This window comes from Hippopotamus amphibius, chromosome 13 (genome assembly GCF_030028045.1).
Source record: "Hippopotamus amphibius kiboko isolate mHipAmp2 chromosome 13, mHipAmp2.hap2, whole genome shotgun sequence".
NCBI classification, from domain to species: Eukaryota; Metazoa; Chordata; class Mammalia; order Artiodactyla; family Hippopotamidae; genus Hippopotamus; species Hippopotamus amphibius.
Genome location: NC_080198.1, coordinates 48445819 through 48471423, shown reverse-complemented (window position 1 = coordinate 48471423; position 25605 = coordinate 48445819). Strand labels below are relative to the sequence as shown.

The following is a 25605-nucleotide window of genomic DNA, read 5'->3' as shown; positions in this document are numbered from 1 at the left end:
GAAAGAGGGTGGCTCTGCTTCTGGAGTGTCACTCGAGTGATGGGAGGTTTCTGGACTGTGTGTCTTCCATCGTCCTTCAGGCTATATCGGGCTTGTCCCTATGGCAGTTTGGCAGGTTTCCGAGAGGGAAGACAGAAGCCTGCAGGGTATCGTGAGAGCTGGGCTTGGAGGTGACTTAAAGTTGCCTCTGCCACCAGCTGTTGGCTAAATTCCCCAAACCAACAAGATTCGAGGAACTCCAGCTTTGATAGGAGGAGCTGCGAGGTTACCTTGCAAAGGGGCATGGGAAGGGGAAGGGTAGAGAATTGTGGCATCCACCCCAAGCACTAAGGCCACCACATCTTCCTGATCTTCTGCAGGAGAAGGTGGGGGATTGATGCAGAGGTGGCTAGACATGGTAAGGCCAGATCATCTGGTCATCTTGTATGTCCAGTAGGGGTGTCTGACCACACTTGATAGAGGCCTTTATTAGAGTAGTGTGATGAGCTCTCTTTTGTCTACAGCTTTGGGGCTTGGACATTAATTCCAGGCAACAGGCATGGATATTCAATCACAAAAGGAAAACTGCCTTAAAGGTGAAGTGACCTATTATAGGCCCTGCAGCTGCTCAGGGGTTCCTTTCTTTCATCAGGGCAGAAGGGAAACTATGCACTAAAGGCTGGTGATTAAAAAGCATAATAAATACTAGAGACCTAGAAGGCCACTGTGGCTGGTTTGGGCAGAGCAAGGTGGATGGTGGTGTGAGCTGTCGTTGGGATCCAGAATCTACCAGTCCCTGGAGCCCGTGGCAAGGAGCTTTTCTTTAAATTTATAAAGGACAAAGGAAACTTTGTGAAGGATTTTAAACCACAGGCTCACATCTTGTTTCTAAAAGATCCTTCCGGCTCCCATGTGAAGACTAGATAGGAGGTGCAGACTAGACCAAACCAAGTTAGGATTGCTCCAACCCCGAGTGGTGTCGCTTCATGGGTCCCAAAGGCAACCAAGAGGCAGGGTACGGGGCGGAGCAGAGAACGTCAAATGGTTAATTTCACACCACATCCTCCACACCCGCGCGCACACACCCACCCACCCATACCCCCATATGCTTCGGACCCACACAGGCTTGAGAGGTTCCGGTTTGTGTTCTGTGATCCTTTAGCCAGATTAATTCCGAGTCAGACGGTGGCCTCCTCTGCGTTGCTGTGTGAACAGACAGATGGCTGTCAAAGGACCACAGCAGAGAAAGGCCAGCAGAGACCCCAGCATGATGGACCCAGCCTTTGGGCCCAGGAGGTCATACACGTAATATTTCCAATGATTCCAATGCAAAAGGCAAGTGGTGTCAAGCACCGCGGGCTGTTTTGACAGCACACGGGAGGGAGCGCAGGGAGGCAGGGAGGAGGAACAGGCGGTGGAGTCAGGGCTGCTGCCATCAGCCACCCCCGCAGGGACAGCTGCGCGCCTCCCCAGGGGCTGAGGGCGTCCGTGGGAACAGAGCCGTGTGTGGAGCAGGCCTCACCCCCGTAGCAGGCGTCTGCACGATTGACCGTAGGTCTCTTCTGTCATTGCATTGCAGCTCCAGAAACTAAAACGATCACTGTCTTTCAAGACCAAGAGTTTACGGAGCAAAAGTGCTGACAACTTCTTCCAGCGAACCAACAGCGACGTGAAGCTGCAGGCGGACCTGCTGGCGGAGGTCAGCCCCGGCTCCAGCCCGCTCCCTGCCCCTGGAAGCCTGACGTCCACACCCACCAGGGCTGGCCTGTACCCAGGCGGTGGCGGCAAGGCCCACACCTTTCAGGAGCACATCTTCAAGAAGCCCACTTTCTGTGATGTCTGCAACCACATGATCGTGGGTAAGCCGTCCTGCTGCCTCCTCCTCCAGGTCCCTGCATCCCTGGAAAGCCAGGTGAGAGGGCTGTACCTGAGTCCAGGGCCCCGTGGACAGACTCGGCCTGTCTGACATGCAGGAAGATTGGGAGCATTTGGGGTGACAATATATGGCAAAGGTAAGGGAGGCAGGGCTGGGTGGAGGAGAAGCTGGCTTGCGGTATAGATGGAAGAAAGCCTTCAGCCAATCCCCAGGGAGCTCTCAGGCCCTGTACGGTCATCTCACATTGAGGCCAGAGGTCTGGGACTTTGTACCCCTGCATCAGCTCTCACTGGATATGGGCAGCCCCTGAGAGGGGGCAAAATCTTGAACAAAGCAGTTCTTTTTAGCTAAGGGCAGTTAGCAGAGAGGGAATCTGTGGGAGACAGCCAAGATGCTGGGCAGCTGAGGTTTGAACGCCTCAGTTCTGCAGGGACTTCTGAGTGAGGCGTCTCAGGGTCCTCTCCAGGATGCGTGGCTGTGTCTATCTGGGGTCGCCTGGGCAGGGGGTCTGTGGCTTGGTGAGTTACAGGTGAATGACTGAGACAGGCAGGTGTGGAAGGTAGGAGATCTCAGGGAGGCACTGACCCAGGCATGAGAGGGGATTCGGTTGTAATGGTGATTACAACTCTGGACCCAGAAGGGACTCACTCCTGGTCCCTCAGAGAAGTGGTGGTAGCCTGCGCATCTTAGGGGCTGTGCCCAGGTTGAAGAGAAGGACTTATAAAATAAAATGTCCCAATCAGAAGGAAAGCGTGAGCCACTGAGAGCCACACACACACAGAAATCCTGTGGTTAACACTCTTCTACCTGAATTGTGGCAGAAACCCAGTGACCAAACAGATGGAGGAAACCATAAAGGGACTTTGAGTGGGACTCGGAGTGAATTGAAACCAGCTGTCTCAAAAACAGCAGGATGTCCTGGTGATTGACAGGTCACTACAGAACAAGAGAGAAGGGGGAAGGAGACGCCCGTGTGTGCTCTCAGGGGGCAGTTAGGGTGTACCCACCCTAGGAGAAGTTGAAGGGGGCACAAGGCTGGAATTAAGAGAGGAAATGAAGCTGAAATCAAAAGACACAAGGCTGACCAAGCTGGGGACTCTTTTCCTGAGTCAGTGGTGATCCTGCAGATATGGTCCAAGCAAAGCCTGGAGGGCCTGGACAGCTACTGAGAGGCCAACAGGTGTGGGAGCCAGGCCTTCCCAGCCTGGGGTCCCAGAGCCCGGCCCACGCCATCCCTGCTGCTCACTTAGGGCCTGGGTGCTGCAGCGCTGGGCTTGGCTGTGAAGGGTTCAGGTTGGAACACTTTAAGATCAAGAGCCTGATTCCCAAGCTGGGAGCCAGGGCCCACTACGGCCCTGGTATGTCGTTCATCTCACCTTCCAGCTCCTCGACCCTGACCCCACCATTCCCAGCCCCGTTTCCCCTTCAGTACCCATTTCCTACAGCCCAGCGCCTCTTCTGAGTATGACAGTTGTCTCAGGTCGGATTCCCTAGAAGCAGAGCCTGACCTGGGACTCAAGTGCACGTAATTTATTGAGAGGGTGCTCTCAGGACCAGAGGGAGAGAGGGAAGCAGATGGAGAAGGAGAGAAACTAAACTAGAAAATGGTCTTAGGTGAACCTAGCGGGAGATCTGGCGCATGAATTGCACCAGTTGGTCCTTCCTTGAGGCCAGCCTTTGGTATCTGTGGGCTTCCCTCCTCCTCCCATCCTAGAGGTCATTTCAAACCCTGAGCAAAGTGGCTCATGTTCTGCTGAAGGCAGTTTTCTGGAGAAAGGGGCAGCTGTGAGCCAGGAGCAGCCCGCACAGATACCACCAGTGTGTGAGTGGGACTTTGCTACTATAACAAATTACCACAAACTTGGTAGCTTAGAACAACACAACTGCATTATCTTATAGTTCTGGAGATCAGAAGTCCACCGTGAGTCTCACTGGGCTAAAATCAAGGTGTCCACAGCCCTGCGTTTCTTTCTGGAGGCTCTAGGGCAGAGTCCGTGTTCTTGTCTTTTCCAACTTCTCAAGGCTGCCCACACCTGGGCTTGTGGCACCTTTGTATCTTCAGTGAAATGAAGCATGGCGATGGCAGGTCATGCCTTTCTCACACCACCATTCCTTTGGTCCCGACTCTTCCCCTTTCATAAGGACTCTTGTGATTACACCGGACCTACCTGGATAAACCAGGATAACCTTCCCACCTCAAGGTCACCTGATTAGCAACCTTACTTCCATTTGCACCCTTGAGTCCCCCTTGCCATGTAACGTAACTGCTCACCCGTTCTGGGGATGAGGACACGGACAGCTTTGGGAGGCCGTTGTTCTGCTTATACACACCCAGTAGAGGGTATCTGGACAGGGCATCAACCGTGTCCACCACGGCGATAGAAGAAAACCTTAGTGGAAGGTCGCAAGACTGGCCTCTGTTGCTTCCTTTCCATCCTGTCTCTGATGCCAGTCGTGGGCTTGTTGTATTCCAGCTGGAGGCTTTGTGGTGCCACAGGGTCGCAGTGGGCAGAGAGGTACTTTTCCATGTGGTACACAGAATGGGGAGCGTGCCGACCCGTGCTTTGCTCCTGGCTATCCCCATGAAACGGCCCCTTCCCTTCCCAGATCAAATAGGATGAGGGAGTGAGGATGGTCGAAAGACCGTGAGTGTAGGTGAAACAGCCTGGATTTGAGCCCCGTGCAGCTGTGTGACCTCGTGCCGGTGACACGCCTTCTTTGAACCCTTGTCCTCATCTAACGTGGAGATGATAATACGACCCTTAGGGTTTTGTGTGGATTAATGAACGGGCAGAAGGGAATTACCAGGCATCTAGTAGACCTCAATAAAGGAAGGTCATTGGGATTGATATCATTATTATTAAACAAGAAAATAAGGAAGAGAAAGCTCTCTGGAGGGTAAACCAAATTAGTGTAACAGAAAAAAATCCTTGACACTTTATAGGCCTAAATAATTGAAAAAATAATGTCTAGATAACACAAAATAATTAGTCCCTCGTCTACACAGCAGTGTACCATGGCAGGAGGGGATCTCGTCATGTCTCGTGCTCAGAACTCTGACGCAGTTTGGCCTCCAACTTCATTTTTTTTTTTAAGTACTTTTATTGGGATACAGTTAACAGACAATAAACAGCATATATTTAGAGTGTACAGTTTGGTATCCCAATCTCCCAATTCATCCCCCCCCAACCCTCCCTGGTTTCCCCACTTGGTGTCCATATATTTGTTCTCTACACCTGTGTCTCTATTTCTGCCTTGCATTTCCTCTTTCATAGTTGTCAGCATTTGCCTTATGTATTGAGGTGCTCCTATATTGGGTGCATATATATTTATAATTGTTATCTCCTCTTCTTGGATGGATCCCTTCATCTTTATGTAATGTCCTTTCTTGTCTCTTGTAACATTTTTTATTTTAAAGTCTATTTTATCTGATATGACTATTGCTACTCCAGCTTTCTTTTGATTTTCATTTGCATGGAATATCTTTTTCCATCCCCTCACTTTCCGTCTGTATGTGTCCCTAGGTCTGAAATGGGTCTCTTGTAGACAACATATATATGGGTCTTGTTTTTGTATCCATTCAGCCAGTCTGTGTCTTTTGGTTGGTGCATTTAGTCCATTTACATTCAAGGTAGTTATCAATATGTATGTTCCTAGTACCATTTTCTTAATTGTTTTGTTTTTGTTTCTGTAGGTCCTTTTCTTATGTTTCCCACTTAGAGAAGTTCCTTTAGCATTTGTTGTAGGGCTGGTTTGGTAGTGCTGAATTCTCTTAGCTGTTGCTTGTCTGTAAAGCTTTTGATTTCTCTGTCAAATCTGAATGAGATCCTTGCTGGGTAGAGTATTCTTGGTTGTAGGTTCTTCCCTTTCATCACTTGAAATATATCATGCCACTCCCTTCTGGCTTGCAGAGTTTCTGCTGAGAAGTAGCTGTTAATGTTATGGGAGTTCCCTTGTATGTTATTTGTCGTTTTTCCCTTGTTGCTTTTAATAAGTTTTCTCTGTCTTTAATTTTTGTCAGTTCGACTGCTATATGTCTTGGCGTGTTTCTCTGTGGGTTTATGCTGCCTGGGACTCTCTGTGCTTCCTGGACTTGGGGAGCTATTTCCTTTCCCATGTTAGGGAAGTTTTCAACTAGAATCTCTTCCAATATTTTCTTGGGTCCTTTCTCTCTCTCTTCTCCTTCTGGGACCCCTATGATGCAAATGTTGGTGTGTTTAACATTGTCCCAGAGGTCTCTTAGGCTGTCTTCATTTCTTTTCGTTCTTTTTTCTTTATTCTTTTCCACATCAGTGATTTTCACCATTCTGTCTTCCAGGTCACTTACTCGCCCTTCTGCCTCAGTTAATCTGCTGTTGGTTCCTTCTAGTGTATTTTTCATTTCAGTTATTGTGTTGCATATCTCTGTTTGTTTGCTCTTTAATTCTTCTAGGTCTTTGGTAAACTTTTTGATCTTTGCATCCAGTCTTTTTTCAAAGTCCTGGATCATCTTCACCATCATTATTCTGGATCTTTTTCTGTAAGGGTGCCTATCTCCTCTTCATTTAGTTGTTTTTCTGGGGTTTTATCCTATCCCTTCACCTGGTACAAAGTCCTCTGCTTTTTCATTTTCTCTTTCTGTGGCTGTGGTTTTCAGTTCCACAAGACGAAATACTGCTGCTACGGCTTGATATTGCTGTCTGCCCTCTTGTCTCCAACTTCGTTTTTGTGTCTACCTGCCTAGCTTTGGAATCTGATGCATCACTTTCAATTTCCACACAGATTTCCACCAGTCCTTTTCAAGGCAGTGCTATTCATAACCCTTAAATAGGTGGTGATGAGTCTCCATTTTCAATCTCATTACGACAAGTGTGAAAAGACGAACAGCCCGTGTCTTTGTAAAACAAGTAACAGAAATGAGTTTACCTCTGAGGAATGTCACAGTTATTACCCTAAAGAGGACACCAGGTACACCTCAAGTACAGTGACAATTTTGAAAGATTCTGTTTTGAAAATCACACCAAAAAAAAAATGCTTTGTGTTGAAGAGAATGTCACTATACTTTTGTCTTCTTGGAATTAAATGTATACTGTAACTGCCTTTTTATCTTAAGAAAGAGAAAAAAACAGTCAACAAGGCACACTGCTCTTTCCAAAGATGAAAACCAAGTAAACCAAATAGTAGGCTCCTTCTAGGAAAGGAGAAAGGAGGTTAGAGAGGTGATGTGAGGCCAGAGGGAATGGGGAGAGAGAAAAGGGAGAGGAGGAGGTGAGGAGAGGAGGAAGAGTGAGGTGGAGCAGAGGCTGGTGGACATTATCCTTCTCAAAACACTGCACATGGCTTGTAATCTATGATCAAATACAGCTGATCTGCCCTTTTTCTTTACTCTGCAAACCTAACCTCCTGTCTCTATATAATCACCGGAAGATTTGTTTTCTTCAAGGCACAGGTCATCTTCATTTTCTAAATTCTAGGGAAAGACCACCTGCTATGATTCCCTTAGAATGACATTCCAGACAACGTATTAAAGCAGGTTTTTCCCTTTCAACTGAGAACCAAAGGTTACATAATGATGGCCAAGAAAAATCAAATCTCATTTGTGCAGTTTCTAGCTGATGGATATTTGTGTAAAACTAAATGGAATCTGGCATCGTCGCTGTCTAGGATTTCTAAGTTGGACGGACACTCAGAGCTGGCTTTACAAGGTCTCACGTGGGTGCCTCGCCTGGCTGCCTGGACCTTAGAGCTGGAAAGGCTAAACATGTGCCACCAGAAAGTGGCAGTGAAAGTAGGACCCCAGCCTCATTCCATGCTCATCTCTTTCTAATTTCCTTGGCTCCTTCACTCGTTCCCTAGTGCCAGCATTGCCTTTGACCTTGGGCTAGACAGCTGAGACTGCTCCTCCCCTGCCGACCTGGCTCCTAGGCCCTTGGGGTGAAGCAGGCACTGTGGCACGCCCCCCTGCCTCCAGGACATGGCTAGCCTTTATGATCACCTCCTTTCCGGAAATGTGGTCACCTGTGCAAGCCAAAGACGATCAAGCCAACCTTTCATGGAGACACGAGAGAAGTAGGCAGTCGGGTGTGTTTACCAGCCACAGTCTTTGAGTCAACAGGACTCAAGACCCAATCTTAGACTAGGAGGATCCTCTTGTACTTGGTTAGAAGAAAAATACTTCCTCCACCAAAACAATCCACTCTTCCATCTTTAGGCCTTGGCAGTGGGAGTTAGGCTGGGAGACTCGTCTTCACTGGGCACCCGCTACATGTGTTCCATCTAAGGCACTCTGTGTTTGCATTGAACTGTCTGCAGTGACTCGTTTCAGGAGGGCACTGAATTTCCTTGTGGCAATCTGCATCTCACTGCAATTGCAAAGATATTAACAAGTCAACATGTACTATTAGCATAACTAACTCAGTGCGTGAGTCCACTCCATCAATTGAGGAGGTTTTTCCAAGGGACTCCATTCTGATTACCTTGTTCCCAAAACTATTTCTAAATTAACTAAATGTTTTTAGTTGGCATCCACTTAGAAGACACAGCATATTAAATAGGCACATACTTTCTAAACAAATATTTAGCAAAAAGGCTGGATTTCTTTGCCTGAAATGTCAGGTTTCCTTATACAGTCACTGCAGTTGAAGGATCACTTACTTTCTAACTGTCCAAGTAGCAACCACTGGGGAAAATAATAATAGTTTTGTCTTGGGTAAGAATCCCTAAAACAGGACAGAGTTAGAGATCCTAGTGAAAGTGGTTTATTAGGGGGAGAGCCCTCGGGGGGAAGGGCAATCGGAGAAGCAGGCCGGGCAGGGGGAGGAGCTAAGCAAGGATACTGTCTCAGGTGGAGTTGGTGTCACATGGTCCCACCCATGGGGGGCTCTGGAACACAGAGTTTATCATATCGCCCAGTAGCCCCCCCGAGACAGGGGGCTGGCCCTTGTGTACTCCTGTCGCTCGGTCATTGGCCATGGCTACCCCCAGGCGGCAGTGGGAATGTGACATCCCAGACTAGGAGGATCCCATTCGGCTGAGAACAATTCTCTGGAAAAGGGTACCTTCAAGCCATTAGCAGCCAATACTCACAGTGTCAGCCCAATAAATAAGATGTAGGTGACACACTGACAGCATCAGTATCTCTGTAAACACACTTTAATGCTACAAAATGCAATATAAAAACATCCTCCACTAGGAATGAATTCATTTTTTTTTGACATACTATAAGAAATGAGTTTAAAATGCAGATGGACCTTGGTATTGTTGTATCTATGACATTGTGTTACCATTGTAATGAATAACATAACATGAGGAAATATTACATTACAGTGAGTCCAGGACCTTTCTGCTATGCCCTTTTTTTTTTTTTTTTTTTGGCTGTGTTGGGCCTTCATTTCTGTGCACAGGCTTTCTCTAGTTGCGGTGAATGGGGGGCTACTCTTTGTTGCAGTGCGTGGGCTTCTCACTGTGGTGGCTTCTCTTGTTGTGGAGCACGGGCTCGAGGCATGTGGGCTTCAGTAGTTGTGGCTCGCAGGCTCTAGTCTAGAGCGCAGGCTCAGTAGCTGTGGCTCATGGGCTTATGCTCCACGTCATGTGGGATCTTCCTGGACCAGGGATCGAACCCGAGCCCCCTGCATTGGATTCTTAACCACTGCACCACCAGGAAAGTCCCTCTGCTATGTTTCTGTTTGACCATTAATTTAGTTGTTTCCTGACCTATTCTGACTTCATCCAATTGCTTGAAAAAGCTATAAACGTTGAAACATTAACCAAACCTTGAATGGAAATATCCACTCACTATTGAAGTTGTCTCTTAGTGGGAAATACCAAACAGAAATCAAGGTGAATATTAAAAAGCAAATGTCAAATCTGTATTCTCGGGATGGAATTAAAACTCTGAGATGCCATCAGTCATTTATCTGGACAGTTGTTTTAGGAGCTGTGCAACTTGTAAATAAAAAAAATACAAGTGCTCTCTCGAACTTTTTTCTTAAGTTTCAGATAGCTACTTTCCTTTGGGCTGTGGTATGTGTCCATCATAAAATGTGGTACCAAGACCTCAGTGGTTTGTCCTATGGAATTGTTAATCTCTGGTGTCTTACTTGCTTAAAAGTAGCAGTAACTTAACTGCTACTTTTCTAGTGGAGGACAAAAATGCAACGTGATGCCTAGTCCAACAGAAGTAATTTCTTTGTATTCTTTGTTCATCTGGCCCCCTCGAGAGAAGTGTGTTGATTCTGGGGACAAGATTTTAAGTGAAAATCAGTAAAGCTAGAGCACACCCAGGGTAGGGAGATAGTGACCCTACCAGATGAGGAATGTTTGCTGGAGGTGGCAGTGCTTGGCCTGGAGAAGGCTTTGGAGAACACAATTGTTGTCTTCAAATAGCTGAAGTGATCTCATCTGGAAGATGGTTTAAACTCACTCGGGGTCTCAAGTGCACCATGTTGGATGATGCAGTGAGGCAGAGTTCAAGATGCTAAAAGGAAGAGTTTCTAAAAGTAATCCCAGAAGTAGACTTCATAGATTTGGGAAAGGAGGATTTTCTATGGTAAAATACGTGTTTGGAAAATGCTGTACACTATACTCCCTTTGGATAATCACAGCACATGTTAGTATTTTGAAGTCCTGCTGTCCTGAAGACAACCAAGTGTTATCAGTGAAGAACAGGGGCAGTGGGGCAAATGGATGACAACGGAGTTCTCGCTCCTGAGATTTTCCCTGATTCCAGTCGGCTGCCATTGAACACTATTTGGCATGTCTCTCTTTAATGGACACAATTCAGAAAGCCTTTCCAGTGCCTGCAAAAGCAAGTTCATTAAAGAGTTATTAAAACTTCAGTTCAGATCCCGTGTGCTCAGAGAAACATTGTACTCAGCACCTTTGAACTAAAGGGGCACAAAATGCTTTTCAGCCAGCATCTTCCATTAGTTTCCTGAAATTTTATGCCTGCTGCCAAGTACCATGTATTTTAAGAAATCTCTCATTCAAAATGACTTAAATGAAAAAGTAAACCACATTCCTTCCAGCAAAGATTGAGCAGAAATGGATGTTGGTAGGCTCCAAGGAGGGAGGGATGTTGGAGCCTCACACAGAGATGGAAGCAACTCCTGTCAGGGGCTCGTGTTATGCTCGGGGGCCTCACATGGGACTGCGTGGTATCACTTGACCTGCTGCCAAAAACAGAAGACAGGACCAGAGGAGGTGGAGAGGACCGTCCGTGTTACCAGATGGCTCACCAGGCTTTCCTGCGATGGTCCTACTGTGTTCTGAGCCCATTGTCAGTGCCCTAGCGTTTCTGCTGTTCCTTCTGGAAGATCTAGGACACCCTTCCTTCCTGCCCCATTTCTGCATCCATTCCAGCCCCAGATCTCTCAGGATGCAATTAAAAAGCTTTCTCCAGTTTCTGTGGTGACCACATTCTCTGAACTTCCCTGTCGTTTCTCAAACAGCCTAGACCTTGGGAAGCCCCTTGAAGGTGTGATCTGGTCTGATGCAGGTGCCTGTTCCCACAGCAGGCAGCACAGCACGCACCCAGCACATAGTGAGTATTTTTAAAAGAGTAACGAGGGAGTGGGAAGAAAAATCGTCTGCCTTAAATAGCAACCAACAAAAATAGAAAAGCATGGAAAACTCCCTAATCCCTTTGAAAGCCATTCCCGTGGTGTGTCAGGTCTCCAGCCTGCCCAAGAGGAAGCTTGACACAGAAGCCCAGTTTCCTCATCTGTCATCTTTTTCTGTATCTCTCCTTTGTGTTACATCTTTTCACGTAGTTACTCAGCACACAAAGAGTCATAACAGGGATCCCTTCATTGTGAATTATATCCATAGCCAAATAAAACAGCATCCTATCCTGTTTAATACTTCTGTCATGAATCCCACTGTTACAATAATGCTTCCACCTTAGTTTTTTAATACTTGCCTGATATGCCTTTATCTACCTGTAACTTTAAACCTTTTTGTCATGTCATCTAAGTGCTTTTGAAAATAAGCATAATTGGATTTTACTATACAATTTCTATTTTGTTTCCTATTTCCTTCCAGTTTGTGTGACGTGTAATTTATATGTTCTTTCCTTTTATAACTTCGCATGTTTTGAAAGATACATAGTATATTCTTCTCCTAACAATTACCTCTGAGGTTTTCAAAAAGCAGTCTTTATTCCATATTTTTCAAGTTATTAAAAAAGTAAAATAAATACGGTATTTTTATTCCCCTATTATTCCAGATAATAGCTTACCCAACACTGAATGCCAGGTCCCATCCTGCCAGCAATAGTATTTCCACTTCTTGTTTTTGCAAATTAGGTATGGCACTCTTGTCAGTCCAGATTTTTATTGCTATTCCAATGTTTTGCAATTTAGACATTTAAGAAAAAAATCTTAAGATATACATACCTTTTATAACAAGATTTGTACACTGATTTAGACATTTCTAGTTTTAACTGATTTTAATATTTACCACCAGCTCTGTTCGTACATAACATCTCCATTCTTCAGCTCTTATTTTTGTTTCTTAGCTCTTTAGTATATTTTCAGTAATATTTTTCAAGAGGATGTGAGTACCAAAGGCATTAGGGAGGACATTGCCGTGGGCTCCCTTGCTTGGCTAATGCGTCTCTCGCAGATCAGGGCAGAATGGTGAGCCAAGTCCAGTCCGGGAATTCATGCGGTTTCCACATAATGTCCCTCAGCCTGGTCTGCGGCTTTGTCCCCTGTCCACTCTGCTCTCACTGAAGCTAGTTGCACACCCTCCCCTTTTACATTAGTCCATGAAACACAAAGATCTGAGAACTGCTGCTTTATGATAGTAATTAAATCATCTGTACTGTCAGTTCTGACCTTCACTTCTTTTGATGAGGATTTTGATTGTAAAATTTTATGGTTTTGCTCTACTGTATTCCCCCATGCATTCTTCCAGGTTTTTTTTTATTCCTTCTTTTATTTTTTGGCTCGGCATGTGGGATCTTAGTTCCCCAACCGGGGACCAGACCTGCGCCCCCTGCATTGGAAGCATGGAGTCTTAACCACTGGACCGCCAGGGAAATCCCTATTCCTTCCTTTTTTTTCTTTTTTCTTTTTTTTTTAGCTCTTTATTGGAATTTAATTGCTTTACACTACTGTGCCAGTTTCTGCTGTACAACAACATGAATCAGCTGTATTTATACATATATCCCCATATCCACCCCCATGACTCCCTCCCACCCTCCCTATCCCAGCCCTGTGAGTCATCACCCATCATCGAGTTGATCTCCCTGTGTTATGCAGCAGCTTCCCACTAGCTATCTGTTTTACATTTGGTAGTGCATATATGTCAATGTTGCTCTCTCACTTCGTCCCAGCTTCCCCTTCACCCTCCACCCCGTGTCCTCAAGTCCGTTCTCTACATCTGCGTCTTTATTCTTGCCCTGTCACTGGGTTCATCTGTACCATTTTTTTAGATTCCATATATATGAGTTAGCATATGGTATTTTTTTTTCTCTTTCTGGCTTACTTTGCTCTGTATGATAGACTCTAGGTCCATCCATCTCACTACAAATAACTCAATTCCATTCCTTTTTATGGCTGAGTACTATTCCACTGTATATATGTGCCACATCGTCTTTATCCATTCATCTGTTGATGGGCATTTTGGTTGCTTCCATGTGCTGGCTATTGTAAATAGTGCTGCAATGAACATTGTGGTACCTGTTTCTTTTGGGATGATGGTTTTCTCTGGGTATATGCCCAGGCGTTGGATTGCTAGGTCATATGGTAGTTCTATTTTTAGTTTTTAGGGAACCTCCATACTGTTTTCCTTAGTGGCTGCACCAATTTACATTCCCACCAACAGTGCAGGAGGGTTCCCTTTTCTCTGCACCTTCTCCAGCATTTACTGTTTTTAGATTTTTTGATGATGGCCATTCTCACCAGTGTGAGGTGATACCTCATTGTGATTTTGACTTGCATTTCGCTAATGGTTAGTGACGTTGAGCATCTTTTCATGTGTTTGTTGGCCATGTGCATGTCTTCTTTGGAGAAATGTCTATTTAGGTCCTCCGTCCATTTTTAGATGGGGTTATTTGCTTTTTTGATATTGAGCTGCATGAGCTGCTTGTATATTTTGGAGATTAATCCTTTGTCAGTTGCTTCGTTGACAAATATTTTCTCCCATTCTGAGGGTTGTCTTCTTGTCTTGTTTATGGTTTCTTTTGCTGTGCAAAAGCGTTTAAGTTTCATTAAGTCCCATTTTTTTTTTAATTTCCATTATTCTAGGAGGTGGTTCAGAAAGGCTCTTGCTTTGATGTATGTCATAGAATGTTCTGCCTATGTTTTCCTCTAGGAGTTTTATAGTATCTGGCCTTACATTTAGGTCTTTAATCCATTTTGAGTTTATTTTGTGTGTGTGTGTTAGGAAGTGTTTTACTTTCATTCTTTTACATGTAGCTGTGCAATTTTCCCAGCTCCACTTATTGAAGAGGCTATCTTTTCTCCATTGTATATTCTTATTCCTTCTTTTGACTCCTTATTGTAGTATCTGGTTCTCTTGTATTTTATTGTACCAAAAGCAGATGCTGTCTATAATTGTCTTCTGTTTAGTATTATATAATCCTTTAAAACTCATCTTCCCTTACAACACTGTGAGAGGAGCAAAGGAGACCAGTGATTAATGCAGTCACGTAAGCGAGGTGAATGGCAGATGTGATGGTGTCAGCTCCTGAGAGCAGAGGCTGTGGTGTGCGTGTTCACCACAGCATTCTCAGCACTAAGCCTGGCACCCATCCTGTAATAGGTGTTCAATGTGCATCTGTTGAATGAATGAACAAGTAAATGAGTGCTCAACCATTGAGAACTATTATTATCAGAATTATGGTTATGATTATTTTTATTATACACACAGAAAAATATTCACAATTAAGAAGGTAGAACTGCAGGTAATCTCAGTAGCCATGGATCCATCAAACATTGAGCGCCAACTGTGTACCAGCCCGGTGCTGATGTCTAACATGTTCATAAATTCAAGTGAGGAGACTGAGAGGTACCAAAGGAGAAGAGACCAGAATTAGCTAGAAACTGGAAGAAGTGGGGAGGAGCCCCTGACTCAACTGAAGACCTGCTGGGCCTCCTTCTGTGCAGATGCTGCAGTGTCCATTGGGCAGAGTAGGTTTCACAGGCCTCATGATGCTCTCACTGGCCTTTCAAGGACATCCCATGCCCTACGCCCATCCAGAGCATCAGACTGGATTTCCTGAAGCCACATCACTGATGGGAGAATATCTGAGTCCTATTTGGAGGACCAGTTTGGGAAAGTCAGGCACCCAAAGGAACTGTTAGAGTCTGGTTCATCTCAGTGATGTTAGCCATACTTCTACATCTGTTCCTAAAATTGTTTTTCATAAAGTACACATATGTTGACATTAGGAAGACATGGGCACCGCTTCCCACCCCATCTTTAAACATCTCATGATTATTAAGATTAAGAAAGGGACCAGGTGGTGACAAGAGAATTTTTATATGCATAAAAAATAAAATGAAAATTTCCCACGGTGCCAGACGCTGCCGCTATCCTATCAATGTAAGAAAGAAAATGTGGGACTTCATTCCTGTGAACTGTTTATTTTACTAGTAATTGACCAAAGTCTTAAATGGCCAAATTTGGGGGGAAATGTGAGGGGGAAAGGGTACCCAAAGGAAAGAGACTTAAATTATTTCCAACATTATGTTTGCAGGTGTTTTGGTGATTTCTTGAATCACAGCAGAGATGATTTTCAGAGAAATAATGTTCGTGCCCCAAAGAAGAGACCTGTATTTTAGGAGCCTTTTAAGATCATGCCTTAGTGGAAAGAAATGACAATACAGGAGAGTATTTTCACTGCATAAATAACTGGCCACACAGGGGAGAGTGATAATTCAAGGTGGTCTTTTGTTACATTTTTAGTCATTCCCTATAGGTCTAGGTCACCAGCTAAATGCTGTTTAGTAATATCATAACCGCTAGATTCTGAGTACCTATATTTCCATGTTCTTCTGAGACCCTCTGTGCTTCATGTATTTTCTCCTTGTCCCACCTACCAAGAAATTAAAAAGCTGCCTAGGGCAGAAGGAAAGGAGGAGAAATCACTCAAGATGGAGCTGGGTAGACAGAAAGTAGTGAATTCTGGATACGCGTTAAGCCTTTTCTAAGCTCACAGCTGCAGAATGTTTTCCTGACCATGATGTTGCTGGTTTATGCCTTCCTGCTTGAGGTTAAGACCAAGCCATGACAGACAAACGTGGAAGGGACCCATGATTAATCCCATGTTCGGGAGCTAGGGATCTCCAGGAAGAGGCCATCTCCTGTTATAAACGCGGGAGACAGAGGCCTGTTGGAGGGTGCGTACCCCACGCCTGCACTCAGCCGCCAGGGCAGGGAGCGCTCCACTGACCTACTTTAGGAAGGTCCCTTTGCTTGTGCAGCCACAGGGATATCACAGAAATGACAGAACTGGGCCAATAGTAAAAAAAAAAAAATAAGACAGCCCTTCGTGTGTCTAGGGCTCAAAGCATCCAGCAGGTGTGTATGTGTGTGTGTGTGTGTGTGTCTAAGGGAGACACCTATACACTGTGACCCAGCTATTAAGGACAGAGGATGAGGGGAAGAGAAATACGAAAGCATTTTTTTTGTAGTTTATCAAACCCTGTCTGGTTGCTGAACCAGAGAAACAAAGCATAGACTATTCTATCACATGCTAAGCCTACCTGGAAAGATCCAGAAGCCTATATAGTACCTGGCACTCCTCATATCAACAACATGACAGCAAGCAAGCACAGGAGTGCACACGATACCTGCGTGCACGTGTGCTCACCACACACACACTTCACCTCCAATCAGGGAAATGTGTGTTTCCATTGACACGGCAGGAACATGCTTTCAAGAGTTTATATCTGCTTCATTTGATCCCGTACAAACTAAGATCCAAGCATTGTAATGCCATAAAGAGAAGTCACCTCGAGGATGGAAGATACCTTAGGGGACTGGGGCGGGGAGGGTGGGGGGGACTCGAGGGGGGGGAGTCAAGGAAGGGAGGGAATATGGGGATATGTGTATAAAAACAGTTGATTGAACTTGGTGTACCCCAAAAAAAATAATTAAAAAAAATAAAAAATTAAAATTAAAAAAAAAAAGGGGGGGACGTCACAAGAATGACTTATTGTAACCGAGGCGGGACAGTGGACCAGCCTGGCTCTGACCCAGAAGGAGTGTATCCCCCTGTGTGAGGTCAGCCTGATTAGCCCTCTTTGAGAGGGAGATTTCAAGGAACATTTTCTCAGGATCCATTTTCTCATTTTAGAAATAGAAAAAAAAAATACCTCTTTGATAGATGTGGCATAAAGATTCAAGGAGACAGTGCCCAAAAGCAGTGGTGCCCAGTCAGCAGTAAGGTTCAGGGCTCTTTGCTTGTCCCTGACTTCCTGTCCTGCTGTCCTGGGCCGGGGGCGGGGCGGGGGATGTGCTGGCGACCGCCGGCCTCTCCCCTGAGCTCTGGTCTCTCACTTCAGCTACCAGGACTCTGCTGCTTAGATGCCTTGTGGATGCTGAAATGCCTACATTCTCCCACGGTGGAACAAAGCATCTCCTTCCCCCGTGAAACCTGCTGCTTTACTGCTGGCCTCTCCTGCTGGGGCACTTGGCACCTGTGTGCTCCCAGCTACCTGCCCAGAACCTCAAGGGCATCTTGACGCCTCCTCCCCGCCCCTCTCTCTGGAAACCCCACCCATGAGTAGCACACTCTGTCAGTTCTACTTCTGTGACGTCTGCATGGCCGGTTCCCTCCTCTCTTCTTCCCGCTGCTCCTGCCTCAGGCCAGGCTTCGGCGTGTCTCACGTGAACTGTTTCAAGAAATTCCTAAGCGGTGTTCTTTTATCCATCTCTGCCGCCTCATAACCCTTTACACTGCTGCCAACCCTCTTCTGAACGCACACTGACATCGAATTACTGCTTTTCTCAGGAATGCCTGCCCTCCCTGATGGCCCAAAGAATTACACTCAAGCTCCTTAGCTTGATGCTTATTCCAAAACCTCCAATAGCTGACCAAAGCAAAGAAGTAAGGGCTCGTCCCATCAGATTTATAGACGCGAAACTTTGTTCACCGCCCTGCCAGTCCTCATCAGTAGCACTCGTGAGCATCTAAAAGTGGATCATTGGAAGCAAACTCAAATACAGAACCGCAAGAGAGCCAGGAGGGAGGCAGAATGGGGTGGACAGGTCGGGCGAGTATTTGCATTCTGGCTCTGCACTTAATGGATTGAGTGACCTTGGACAACTGATTTGCCTTCTCTCAACCCTAATTTCTTTTTTAAGATTTTTTATTGAAATATTGTTGGTTTCCAGTGTTGTGTTAGTTTCAGGTATACAGCAAAGTGATTCAGTTATACAGATACATAAATATATATTCTTTTTTTACATTCTCTTCCATTATAGGTTATTACAAGATATTGAGTATATAGTTCCCTGTGCTACACAGTAGGTCCTTGTTGGTTATCTTTTATATCCAGTGGTGTGTATATTTGAATCCCAAACTCCTAATTTACCCCCCCCACTGGCTCCCCTTTTGTAACCACAAATTTGTTTTCTATGTCTGTGAGTCTATTTCTATTTTGTAAATAAGTTCATTTGTAGCATTTTTTTTAGATTCCACATATAAGCGATATCACATGATATTTGTCTTTCTCTGTCTGGTTTCCTTCACTTAGTATGATCATCTCTAGGTCCATCCATGTTGCTGCAAATGGCCTTATTTCGTCCTTTTTTGTGGCTGAGTAATATTCCATTGTATATATGTACCGCATCTTCTTTGTCCATTTATGTGTCAGTGGACACTTAGATTGCTTCTCTATTTTGGCTGTTGTGAATAGTGCTGCTCTGAACAAAGGTGTGCATGTGTCTCTCATGTGGTAGCTCAATTTTTAGTTTTCTAAGGAACCTCCATTCTGTTCTCCACAGTGGTTTTTACCAATTTACATTCCCACCAACAGTGCAATAGGGTTCCTTTTTCTCCACATCCTCTCCAGCATTTATTATTTGTGGACTTCTTCATGATAGCCATTTTGACCAGTGTGAGGTGATACCTCATTGTAGTTTTTTTTATAAATTTATTTATTTTATTGGCTGTGTTGGGTCTTTTTTGCTGTGCATGGGCTTTCTTTTTAGTTGCGGTGAGTGGGGGCTGCTCTTCATTGTGGTGCGTGGGCTCCTCATTGCCATGGCTTCTCTTGTTGCGGAGCACGGGCTCTAGGCGTGTGGGCTTCAGTAGTTGCAGCACATGGGCTCAATAGTTGTGGCTCACGGGCTCTAAAGTGCAGGCTCAGTAGTTGTGGCACACAGGCTCAGTTGCTCTGTGGCATATGGGATCTTCCTGGAGCAGGGATCAAACCCATGTCCCCTGCACTGGCAGGCGGATTCTCAACCACTGCTCCACCTAGGAAGCTCCTCATTGTAGTTTTAATTTTCATTTCTCTAATAATTAGCAATGTTGAGCATCTTTTAATCCCAATATCTTTCAAATGAGATAGAAAATAATGATACCTACTTCATGAAATTTCCTGATAATTAAATACATTGGTACAAGTGAATGTTCTTTGTGGACTATAAAACCCAAAAATTGTTCACTATGATTAAAGCTGTTTGTATGTATGAAAGGTTGAGATTTATAGCATGCCAAATTCCTCAGAAAGCACTTCGGGGATGGAGAGAAGGGGTATAGCATAAATTGGCCAGTCCATTCTTGGGAGACCTGAGGAAGAATACAAACTCTAAGCTAGAAGAGCAGTTCTGAAGAAAGCAAGTGAGACTGTTGAAACTGCAGACCTCAGAGAAAAGGAGAAGACAGAGCAGCAGAGATTATTAATACCGAGGTCAGGGGTGTTCCACGTGGTCATGAGAAAGTGATCGTTCAGGAAGACGTGTCCCAAAGCTTCAAGCCACACACATGTAACAGAAGGAAAGCTTGCTGGCCATGGTGTTAGGACGTGAACTGATGACCCAGAGGGCAAAGGCTGTGGACTCCAAACACAAAGCCCTGAGCCAACCCAACTCCCGTTGCTATTTTTGAAGCTCAGTGCGGGTGAGGGGCGGGAGAAGTAGGGAGAGTTTTTCCACTAGCAGTCAAGAACCGAAATAGGAAAGATCAACAGAGGCATTTATAAACAATGAATGCCATTAATTTTTTTAAGCTAGGAAGGAGTTGGAAAAGATGTAATGTGGCAGGGAGTGTATAGTCAGGGAAGGGTGGTCCAGGGGTCTTCAGACCATCCTGTTCGGTTGAAGTCATAGTGGGGGAGAGAGAGCATGGGTTATTTTTAATCAAGTTCTCATGAGTAGAGTTCAACTGGGATGGGAAAAATGTTCCCATTTTTTTCCCCTTTATCAGAAAACTTTCTAACTATTGAGTGATTTCCAAAGCTTACGGGCAGTTTAAGCTGTATTACTCTAATTCCAAATCTCAAGCTCTTTCTAGTACAGCACACTCTGAGGAGAGGTCCAGATAGCTATCAGCATCTGCTCCAAAAAGGGTTTGATGAGTCGGTAGCAGAGGTGGAAGGAGTGATTCCCGGAATGGGCTTTCAGCCCCTTCCTAGGTCAGGCGGGCATCAGATGGAACGGGATCTGGCCTGGATTATAGGGTCATCCAGGGGCTTGGAGAGTTCTGGGTCCCAACAAACCAGAATGCCGTCACATTGGAACACTGGCATAGAAAGCACGACCAGCCAGGTGGGAGCCCAGGCAGTAAAGATCTGCAGGTGACTGGAACCCGGTAGTCACACATGCCTCCAGGAGTCAGGGGCCGCAAGAAGGAACCTCACTCCTCCCACAGCATGCGTGGGGCAGAACCCCGGCATTCTCTCAGCCTGGGTGCTTCTCTGGCCCAGGTCTGAGTACGCTGATCCTTCCTCATGGGCTGTAATGTTCTTTGTGCCAGGCCCTTTCCTGGCCGCAGGGGTTCTGCAGGTGAATAAGCCATCGCTCCAAGTCAAGGGCCTATTGTGAAAGCTTCCTGGGAACAGTGAGGGAACAGAGGAGAGTGTGTATCCTGAGGTGGTGGAAGCAGGAAGAGTGTGCATGCGGGAGGCTTTAGAAAATCCTTAGAAGGGCTCCAAGAAAATGAGAAGCTGTTTAGCAACTAAACAAGAAAGGCAGAGAAGGCAGTGTAGGCACCTCTCCAGAGGCGTGATCCGGCCACCTTTGCCAGGAGCCACGAGTGCTCTGGTAAAACCAAGGTGCAGATCAAGGTGAGCACATTGAAAACCAAGCAGGGAGAGTCAGCAGGGGTCCCATTGCAAAGGGGATCCTATGGAATTCTGTTTCCTTCCTTGTGTTAGTGTTTATTCAAAGGCAAACAGCCCATGAATAATGCTAGCTGCATTATAATGCCGGTTTTTATTACCAGCAGAGGTTTTGTTGCAGCCTTTAGTTTGAAAATACTAACTCTGTCATCTTTACGACTGTTTGCGTAGTCCCTAGCCCTTAAATGCCTCTCGTGTGCCCAGGCACTAGAAACTCACCCACCGCTTTTGCTTTCCTCTCTCTGGCTCTGAGGCCCTTCTGTGACCCTGGCTTCTGGCCTCTGAGGCTCTGCAGACTCTTGGATGCAGGCAGTCTTCCGATGGCTTAGTCTCCTCTCCCGGCTTGGCCTGTACTGCTAGAGGCTGAGGGGAGTCCAGTAGCTAAACCGATGAGAACACGGGCCTGGAGCATCTTTGAACTATCTCATCTATATTACCTCTGAATCATTTATATATATATATATATATATATATGATGTAATCCAAGAAATACTTATGGATCTATTTCTAGATATTCATATATATATATATATATATATATATATATATATAATATACATATATGTATTATATACTTCTAGATTTTTTAAGTTTTTTTTCCAAATCACAGTAAAGTATCTTTCTTATCTAATTTACATTAATTTTATCAAATACATTGTAGGAGTGATTCTATGGTTGTACAATCTGGAAGCAATTATTTATCAGTAACAGTTATAACTAGTATTCACTGCTGAATTAAGTACTGTACTATGATTACATTTCTTATACATTTCTTTTGTTTATTTTTACCCATTCTCTGTATTATTTCTCTAGGTAAGTGATCTCAAGCGCAACCATTGCTTTATCTTTAACTCTGATGTTATATGAAATTCAGCCAAGGGGTAAGCAATGCCTCGATGGCAAAATCTTATCAAAATGAGTCTGGCCAGTTGTTTTATAGATATCTGTAATCGATATCATGTCTTTTAAAAAGCCTGTCATCCAATGCAGTTGATTCAGCCATTTGCACTGAGAAAACCCCTTCAATATTTTCTCACAACATCTGTGTGTAAACTTCTTCATTCACTGGAGTTTCAGCACTTGGTTTTCTATGGACAGCTCACTTATCCATAGTGGCAAATGATACCAGGCTCAGAAAACGGCTCAGTGCCCAACAGGTAATCAGTGTTGTATTGGTTTGCATTGATCCATTCCAAAGTCCATCTCAATATCATGACTCACGTTCTTAACAATTTTCAGCTGTAACTCACAGAAGTACCTTAGATTTATCCCAGAAGTTCATATCCCAGGAAGAACTGATGGTTTCTGTGATGAGCTGGCCCCATGTCTTCCCTATATCTCCATATCCCAAGGACCACATCATTCCAAGGGGCTGACGTGACCCGGTTTCCAGCAACTTCAACTTTGCTTTTTGTCACAGTAGTACAGGAGGCTAGTTTAAAGATGGTACTGATGGTACTAAAAATACTACAGTGGAACTGTCTCATCCTATAACCCAGACTTGCTTCTGAAAGGCGACCACTTCCATCCTCTTTAATTATTGGCATTTATTTCAGTACTCCTACATCCTGTGCTTCTACAACTACTTACTGATGCATCAAACATGTCTTGGCTTCCTGCTATAGAGGATGAGGGTTCAGCTCTCACCCCTCCAGCACCCCCTGCGTGTTCACGTCTGCCTTACTCTCACTTTCCCACAAGAGTAATATCACAGTCTTTGCTGCTTCCTTGCTCTCTCATCATCCCAAGTAGTTTTATCACGATTTTGTGTTAACTACTGTGTACACTATTATGACTATTGCTAACTTCTGATTCAAGTATTGTACCATTATTACATTTCTTTCCTTACACAGGTTTTATGTTGCTTCATAATGGAAATTGCCCTTTTCATTTCCTTGACTTTTCATGCGCCTATAATTTTTTTTAGATGCTCCCATCTATCTGTCAAATGCCATATCTATTATGATATCCCCATCTTAAAAAGCTCAATGAATGTTGAAGTTCCATTTTTTCCCAAGTCTACTGCCTCACTTCCTCTGTGGCTCCTGTCTAGGGCTCTAGGGCTACTACAGTGTTGTCACATGGGCATATCATTTACCTCTCCTCTGTGTGGCTCTTGTGTTGCACACTGAGTGATATTTTCCTCTTCCTTGATTGATTTCTTCATCTTTCTAAGGCACATTCTTCAATAGTTTTCTAAGAAAGCATATGTAGAAAGTTAAATATTTTTAATCCCCGGAGATCTGAATATGTGTTTATTCTGCCTTCATGTTTGTTGGTAATTTGGCTGGGTATAAAACTCTAGGTTGGAAATTTTCTTCTCTCAGCATTTTGAGATTCCACAGTTTTTGAAGCTCCATGACCTTCCAGTTTCCAGGTTGCTATTGGGAAATCCAGTCTTCCTCTCTTCTGCTCAATTGCTTACCATACCTCCGGTTGCTATCTTCCAAATGTATGTCGAACTTTCTTCTACTCTTGCCACTCCTCCTATAGTAATCCTGTTATTTGGGGGTTTATACCATCTTTTTGTTCTTGCTAATTTTAGTTGGGTTTTGATATGAATACCTGGGAAATTCATGTTGCCAGTCCACCATATTTACTCAAAATCCAGTGATATCTTTATTTTTCCAAGTGTGTAAACCCATGCCATCCCCTTTGCATGTATTATGATGCTAGTACTATTAGCAACCTTGAGAAGAGTTAGTACGATTCCCATTTGACGATGAGACAGCTGAATCTCCAAGAATGTCAGTAGTTTTCTCATGTTTAAAGAGCCCACATGAAACAAATTCAAATTTAAAACCACGTTTTTCCCACCCTAGTGAGGTACAACAGTCACAAATAGTGATGCCTTTGTGATAGAGATACGTGGTAATAAAAACAAGTTAGACCATAGTGTCTCCATATCTTGCTACAGTAGACTAATGCCACTGCTGTAAATTATTCCTTTGAACTATTCTCCAAGCCACAGAATACAAGCTTTCCTCTTCAATCACTCTTGTTATTCCGCAATAGAAATTGGAACACCTAAAACCAAATAACTGCTGGTGGCCTGACTCATACAATGGAGTGTGTTAGAACAAACAAGGAAAACTGAAATTATGGTGTTCAGATCTGAAGGAAAATATATCTTAATACATAATGGCTCTATTTCAGAGTCCAGCACACAATGAAATAACTTTTCTCTTTGAAGCTTTTACATTCTCACGTAAGACACAAATAGCATTCTCTAATTTGAAAACAAAATTAAGTTACTGCTTTCAAAGTCCGGTCTTTTAAAGGCATTGCACTCTTTCAGCTAAGTGGTTATTCTCAAAATGAAAAAGAGACTTTCCAACTAGTATCTATGAACAAGCACACCTACCCAGTAATTTATGGTGTGCTTACATGTCACTTCGCTTTTCTGTGTTTATAACAGTAGACACGCTTTGTGTTAAATGATGCCTTCATGAAAGGAGTTTTCAGGTAATACCTCCTGAAGGGTTTCTAGGGCTTTGTCCAGTCAAGAGCTTTCCTGTTGATTTTCTCAGCTGAATATCAGGTTCTCGTAGTCCCTATTTTATCATCTCTTTTTCCCCAACTGCATCCTCATGTAGGTTAAACAATCCAAGTAAAAGGAGGAAATGTCTGGGTCAATCACAGAAAGAGTGAAACTAGGCAGGACCTGAGGCAAGTCATTCTACTGCTTGGACCCTCAGGCTTCTCATCTGGGAAATGAAATCCTACACATATATGATCTCCAAGTCCTCTTTCAGCTCTTGAATGCCATTCCTACACCATCAATGAAATCAACTTCAATTAATTATCTAAATCAGTCACCACTGATTTCAGTACGTGTGTGACTGGCTGTAAAAGAATTTGTTCATTAATTTCTTTAATACGTATTTATTGGGCATCATACCCAGAGCTGGGTGTACAGTGGCAAATGGGCAGACTCAGTCCTTAGCCTCATTGAGTTCATAGTGCAGAGGAAAACACAAAAACAAACTCTCAAATAAATAACAATTGTGATAAATCCTGTGAAAGATAACAACAGAGCTCTGTGAAAAGACTAATAGGAAAAAAAGATAATTTAGAGGGGGGCGTGGGAACATTCCCAAGAAGGCTTCATTGAAGAAATGACAAGCGGCCCTAAGGATGAGGAGCTGTGAGACAAGTGGGGAGAGACAGACGCGCATTCCAGGCACACAGGGATTCAAGAGCGTGTGCATTTAAGTAACACGAAGAAGGTTGTGTGGCTACGACCTGGTGACAAGAGGGGTTGGCCTGAGATAAACTTAGAAATGGGCTCCCATCAGATCGTACACGGCGAGCGTTTTGTATAACATCAGAAAGGCAGGGAGAACCTGCTGAGAGACAGTTAAGCAGGAGAAGGAGGGGATGTGAGTACGTTTGTCTGGCCATTCTACACACAGGGGAGGAAGGCAGAAACAGATAAAGGCAGTTCAGTCAGGAACGGGTCCAGACAAGGGA

The 25605-nt window shown here is 44.5% G+C and overlaps 1 protein-coding gene across 1 annotated transcript in view; it reads left to right on the top strand.

Moving 5' to 3' along the window:
* STAC (SH3 and cysteine rich domain) overlaps positions 1-25605 on the top strand; it is a 110396-nt gene that overhangs the window by 43465 nt on the left and 41326 nt on the right. Inside the window, exon 2 of the mRNA XM_057706867.1 lies at positions 1559-1838. Coding sequence (XP_057562850.1) covers positions 1559-1838 — 280 coding nt within the window. The remainder of the gene's footprint in view (positions 1-1558; positions 1839-25605) is intronic.